This window comes from Carassius auratus, unplaced genomic scaffold (assembly GCF_003368295.1).
Source record: "Carassius auratus strain Wakin unplaced genomic scaffold, ASM336829v1 scaf_tig00214880, whole genome shotgun sequence".
In the NCBI taxonomy this organism is placed as follows: Eukaryota; Metazoa; Chordata; class Actinopteri; order Cypriniformes; family Cyprinidae; genus Carassius; species Carassius auratus.
Window position 1 is genome coordinate 78296 of NW_020527841.1, and position 6705 is coordinate 85000.

Consider the following 6705-nt stretch of genomic DNA (forward strand, 5'->3'; position numbering starts at 1 on the left):
CTTGGAAAGCCACCCTAAAAATTATGAAATGAAACCGATAATAATGACTAAATTCGTGGATAATGTTGTTCTTTGTCTTTCTCTCTCTTTGGCTGTAGCTGGAGGCGTTCTTCTCCATCTTCACCACAGAGCAGCAGGATCATGTGAAGTCTGTGGATTACCTGAGGAATAACCATCGGCCCACTCAAGATCTCGACAGCCGCCAGATCTTCAGATCGGCTCTGATGGACGCTTGGATGCCAGACCTCATGACAGACAGCATGGCCAGCGCTGCAGACTCAGAAACTTCTCGAGGTATGATGGCCTGAACTGACCAATGAAGAAAGAAGGATGCATGCTTTTAATCTTTAGCCTTCCTTATTTCAGGAAACCATCTTTATGAATGAAACATCTGTACATTTACCACTGGAACTGTGCTTATTTCTCTTGGCTAAAACTGTAGTTCGGTTTTGTACTTCACAGACGTCTTGTTAGGGTTTTTTCTCATTCGTCTCATGCATAAAGTGCAAAGCTGGTTGTTTTTGGGATATCCATTGCTCTTGAGACAGACTGAATAAATAGGATTTATTAATGCAGTGACTACAGCAGCGCAGCACTCCGAGCCCAGCCAGAAACTGGGGGACGCTGTACTGTGTGCGTTAATGATAGCGTTGTTTTCCTCTCCGGCTGAGGGAATTGATTGCTATTGGTTGTGAGGAAGTCGGGAGTGATGCAACACAGCCGAAAGGCGGAATAATCATCATTAATATTCCCTCTAAAAATAAACTCGTACAAACGAACACTGTGTGGCCTAACAGCAGTTCTGCCATTTTCCAGGCAAGCGCTTATGAAAACCTTTTGCCATATTACGTCTTTTTATCGTAGTGTTTTTTCATTTGGTAAATGCTTTCTTCCATGGCGTTTGCCTTGAGTACGGTACTCTTTTTACATCAAATATGATGCTTTTGTTGTGATAATTCTTAGATATGCTCAGCCTAGTTATTTTATATTTAAATAATTGAAAATAATTTTAAATTACATTTTGCTTTGTAGTTACTGATAAACCAATGTCTTAATTTTTACCCAAATGTGGCAGATTATTGCCTTTTCAAGCTCAATCATTCAACCCTGTTGCCAAAGCTAATATATTTGTTATTTATTTATATTAAATTTATCAGTAACTTCAAACAAATATTAATTTATTAATTTAAAATTCCATTTGATGTGTAAATTCAGATAAAAAAAAAACAATAGCACACAGAATCTTGGGTTTTAATTGTATGTATTTAGCTAACTGGGTTGTAAAAAGATACATAGCTCATATAAAACTTACACAAAATATTACAAATGTAGAACACAGAATTATTACATTTTCTGGAGGGCAAACATGTCATTTTACTGACTATTTGTTGATAAAGAAATAATAAATAGTTCATTTTAAATCATTCCAAACCCAATTTTGTACTCTAATTGTAGAACGTACTATACCTGTCAAGCAAAAAAAGCGTTACTTGCGCTACAGCCAGTGCTGACATCTTAGCTTGTTGACTACATAACCCAAAGAACCGCCATGAGAATAGAGTCAGTTTGAATCATCAGAAACCTTGTTATCTCTGCCGGACAGTCATTAGCATGCTGATGATTGAACTGATGAAAATAATAGGCTCTCGCTGAGTCACCCGTGCTAACAGAGCTCTCGAGGCCGACTTCCACAGCAGATGCCCTTTCACTAATCACCCCCTCGTCCTCGTTTCACTTCTTGTGTTCTTGCGATCTGCCTCTCGTTTCACAGACGTGTTTATCACAGGCTTGTTGACAGGTCGCTAATGCTGATACACACACATTAAGGGTAGAGGCTTTCGGCACAATGACCTTATCAAGCGCCACTTATGCGGTCCGCCCAGCTTGACAAAAACACGTCCCACCAAATGATTTGTGTGATAAGTGACGTCAATCGTGCAATTACGTCTGTTCGCCTTTTCAGGGCTTCTGTAGTTCTTATTAAAAACAACTTTTGCTGTTTATCAGGTTAATAGGAAAAGCATGAGTTAGATTGATGCATGCACTCCAGGTAATCTTGATGGGTGCCGCTGGTTCAGATCTGACCTGCATCATTTTAAATCTATTCTGATTGGCTGTGATTGCGTCACGGCACACAGCAGTGTCACATTTTGTGGGCCGAAATAGCTAAAACCTGATAAAAAGCCTGATCAGGGCACATTTGCTAAAGATTATTTTTAGCTGCAAAACTAACCTAGTTCATGTTTGTTTGTCTGTGTCATCAAAAAAGTGCCAACAATGAGGTCTGTGTAACAAGGAAGTTGAATAGCCATTGAATCAACATGATGAGATGTGTTTTTGTTTGTGTGTGATAACCCTGATTAGTCCTTAATTTGTTTTCTTTCCTTAGTAAATATTGATATATGAAGTTAATTGTGATTTAATTGATCTGGAAATCATCGAATGAAAAAAAAAATCTATATATAAATATATATATATATATATATATATATATATATATATATATATATATATATATATATATATAAAATAAAATAAATAAATAAAATAAATGTATGCATTTAGCAGATGCTTTTATCCAAAGCAACCTACAGTGCATTCAGGCTATTAATTTTTACCTATCATATGGTCATATACATATATTTTATTAGATTATATTTTTATATATATATATATATATATATATATATATAAATAAATGTTGTTCTTATTTTAATTTTCTCTTAAAAATATAGCAGTTTTCCACAAAAATATTAAACGACACTGCTTTCAGCTGTTCCCACATTGATAATAATAAGAAATATTTCTTGATCAACAAATCAGTTGACAATGGCTGCTAAAATTTCTGCTTTTCCATCACATGAATAAATTGTCGTTTAAATTGTTAAAATAGAAAACAGCTATTTCAACATGTAATAATATTTTCAAATATTACTGTGTGTACTGTATATTGATCAAATAAATACAGCCTTTGTGAGCACAAGAGAGTTCTTTCAAAAACATTTAAAAAAAATCTTTCCGGCCCCAAACTTTTTAATGCTAGTGTACTTTTACTGCATTAATCTTTCATCATTGTATCTGCATTTCAACTGACATGCATGATTGGTGTGCTTCTTCCACCACTGAGAATTACACACACACACACACACACACACTAAGACTTCCTACTGTGTCCACAGTAGCGCATGCAGCCACAGTCACGCATGCGTGTGCTCACTGCAAGGCTGTTTGAAAGCCTGGAGGCAGATTGAGATGAACTCATGTATTATTTTCCACTTTGAAGCAGTTTCTAGTGAGAACGCTTTGGTGAGTCAGACAGCAATAAAAGATTTAGCTTCACCTGGGGGCTGCAGTCATAGACCTGTGCGGCTGAAATCTGGCTCTGCTCCCACTGCCGTAGAGCCGTAATTCCACCCGTTTATCTCCAGTCACACATCCCTAATCAAATGAGAACAACTGTACCTTCTTCCTTCTTGTTTTTTTATCAGTCTAATCTCATCTCTCTGCTTCTCCTCTCTCCATCCAGTCTGCAGCAGCATCCCTGACAACATGAAGGTCCACCTTCTGAACAGAACTGCTCTTGTGTTGACCTGGGACAGACCGTCATCTGTCTACCACCCGCCTATAGTGGGCTTCCTTGTCTCCTACAGCTGGGTGAAGGATGAAATGCCTTTTGAGAAGACCTTCACGCAGAGCAGCGAACACAGCACGGTAAGGCTCCCCACAATGAAAGGCAGAGCACATTAAAAGTGTCAACCACCGCAATCCTCATTCCCTCAGCCATAATTATTCTAGTCCTGGTTTCATCTCAACCATGTATTCAATCACTGTGCTGAGGCTGCATTAGGCTGAAGGCACAAGTGGCATAAAAACTGCTAGACCATCAACGGTTGGTCGATAAAGATGAGTCTCTATTAAATATTAAGTGTTAATAACATGGATTTAGTTCATATTAGTGTATTATTTGCTACTATTCAAAACATTTGGGGTTAGTGAGACTTAAATTCAATTAAATCTATGCATTTAGCAGATGCTTTTATTCAAAGCGACTTACAGGGCGTTCAAGCTAACATTTTTTACCTAACATGTGCACATTGATAATAATAAAAAATGTTTTTTGAGCAGCAAATCAGCATATAAGATGTGACACTAAACACTGGAGTAATCATTCAGCTCTGCCATCCCTGGAATAAATTACATTTTGATATTTATTAGGGCCGGGACTTAAACGCGTTAATTGAGATTAATTAATTACACAAAAAATAACGCGTTAACTAAGATTAATTAATTACAGAAAAAAAATTCCCGCATTTTTAATAACTTATTTTTGCACCGCGGAACGTTTCTCACTGGACGCGTTTCGGCAGACCGATTATACTGAAGCACCAACTAGCGTTCGCATATCACCGCAGCAGCACATCGAGCCTCAAGTATCACCTCAACGCAAAACATATAGCAGCTAGCGTGGACTTTACACTTTATGTTGAACTGTTTATTACTTTGTTGGTGCAACAGTTTATGTTGAACTCTTTATTGTTTTGGCCAAGGTTATTAAGAGTTGGACTTGAGTATGTTATGGCCTCTGAAGCAACAGAGAGATGTTTTCTAATAGTCAGTGTTTCCAATGTTCTGAATGTAATTGACAGTATTGTGTTTTACTTAAAAAAAAAAAACACTTTACAGAAGGTTCCAGCACCTATAAGCTTCCTGAATTTCTGAAATGTACTATTTCTAAATTGTTTCTAAATATGCTATTGCTACACTTCATGGCAAAAATTGCACTGGTCTGCTAGACTTGGTTGAACAAAAATAAACAATATTTTGTTGCTTAAGCTTATGTATTCAGTCATTATTCAATGGTATACTATAAATCCATGTGAAAAAAATTACTTCTCACTGTTCTCAGGTCAAATATTTATATGCGATTAAAATGCGATTAATTTCGATTAATTAATTACAAAGCCTCTAATTAATTAGATTAATTTTTTTAATCGAGTCCCGGCCCTAATATTTATATATATATATATATATATATATTGATATATATATATGTATTTTTCTATTGGCAACCCAAATAAATTGGAAAAAATATACATTGCAGTACTACATTGGACTCTTTAGTGGTCACAGACGCCCTGATGAAGACTTTTGAGCTAGACAGGAGTGTAGGATGTAATGGAACACCTCCGCTATTACAAATCCAGGATCTCGAGACGTGTTGAAGTCCCCAGACTGGTCGGCAGTAATCTGGAATGAAAGAGATTAATAAGACCTAAAACTGTTGCATGGGACAGATGTGAGGACGGCAGGGTGGCCCGATTGGTGCTATGAGCCAACTAAAGAACAGAATTTGAACATTTGAAAGTATCTATACATTTTACCCTTGATACAGCCACTTGAGCATGATGTCAGACTGTTGCCAGAGCATTGTCTTCTAGACCCCAGCATTCCCTCGTAATTCTGATGGATGGGCTGCTCTCATTGATTTGATGGACTTGGACATCATTTTGTCTTTCTTCCCTCGAGTCTAATGAATGACTTACACCCATGTCTGTCAGTCACCTTATTGGAGTGTTCTTACACTCACCGTATCCATGACAACAAGACAGTGTCCAGCCAGTTGAAGGAACTTTTTCTGATGAACGCTGTCAGTCTTTTTTAGCCACGGTCAAATTAGATTTGGATTTAGTTGAGGGATATAACTGCCACGGTTAAAGTCCAATTACTTTCTTTCACTCTACATCCCATCATGACTCCCTCATCTTTTTTTTTTTGCCTCTACATTTACATTTTTATTTCAATTTTGAGCCCAGTCACAGGTTGTGCCAGCGAATCAAGACCGACTTTGAGTATATGAAATTCAAATCAGTATCTATCTATTTCTGGGACACTGGGGATCCCTGAATGACGGAGCAGGACATTGCAATAAATAAGTGTCAATTTCTACAAATAATAATGGCAGATGTCAAATTTGCTTTGACATTTCGGATTTGGAAAATAAGATCTTGTCAGATTTACATCCGCTCACTCTGTGTTGTGTAATGAGGTTTCTGGATTTGTCTGTAGCTGTTGAAGGGACACTCTGACTGCGTCCAACATTCAGAAATGCATAAATTAGACCTAATTTTGATCAACTGAATACATAAAAAAAATCTAAATTGGAGTTTTGTGAAGTTTCATCCATGTGTGTTAGATTGGAGGCCATCTATATATTGATATATATTCAGATATACAGTATATGCATTGAAAATTGACCATCTGAATTTATTTAAAAAATAAAAGTAATATTTTCTTTCAAAAAATGTTAGCACTTATCTGCGTGTTCTTGCATAAATGTACCACCTTGCATACTGAAAATGTGCATAATGTATATTAATGCTATGGTAGTATGAGTTATTTTGAAGATATCCAGTTTCTGTTCTAGCCATCTATGTGTTGCATGCAATGTGTTCTTAATATGTAAGGTGTGTCATATGTTTCCTGCAGAGGGCAGTCATCACACACGTGTCTCCAGATGTCCTGTATCTGTTCAGAGTGCAAGCTGTGTGTCAGAGAGACCAGCGCAGTGACTTCAGCCAAACACTTTTATTCAAAGGTTCGTCCCATTTTAAGTGGCTTTCTCAATTACTCATCGATTACTGCTGCTATTAAAACTTTTTTTTTTTTTTATTCCGTGTGATTTATTTTTCAAGCAAACACCACAAG

General features: G+C 36.9%; 1 protein-coding gene across 1 annotated transcript in view; it reads left to right on the plus strand.

Moving 5' to 3' along the window:
* Nucleotides 1–6705, plus strand: part of LOC113093115 (receptor-type tyrosine-protein phosphatase gamma-like) — a gene marked incomplete at its 3' end in the record, with an annotated part of 65760 nt that overhangs the window by 51550 nt on the left and 7505 nt on the right. The window contains exons 8-11 of the mRNA XM_026258955.1: nt 99–294; nt 3527–3711; nt 6487–6595; nt 6693–6705. The exon at nt 6693–6705 is cut by the window's right edge and continues 37 nt beyond it. Of these exons, the coding sequence (XP_026114740.1) occupies nt 99–294; nt 3527–3711; nt 6487–6595; nt 6693–6705 (503 nt within the window). The remainder of the gene's footprint in view (nt 1–98; nt 295–3526; nt 3712–6486; nt 6596–6692) is intronic.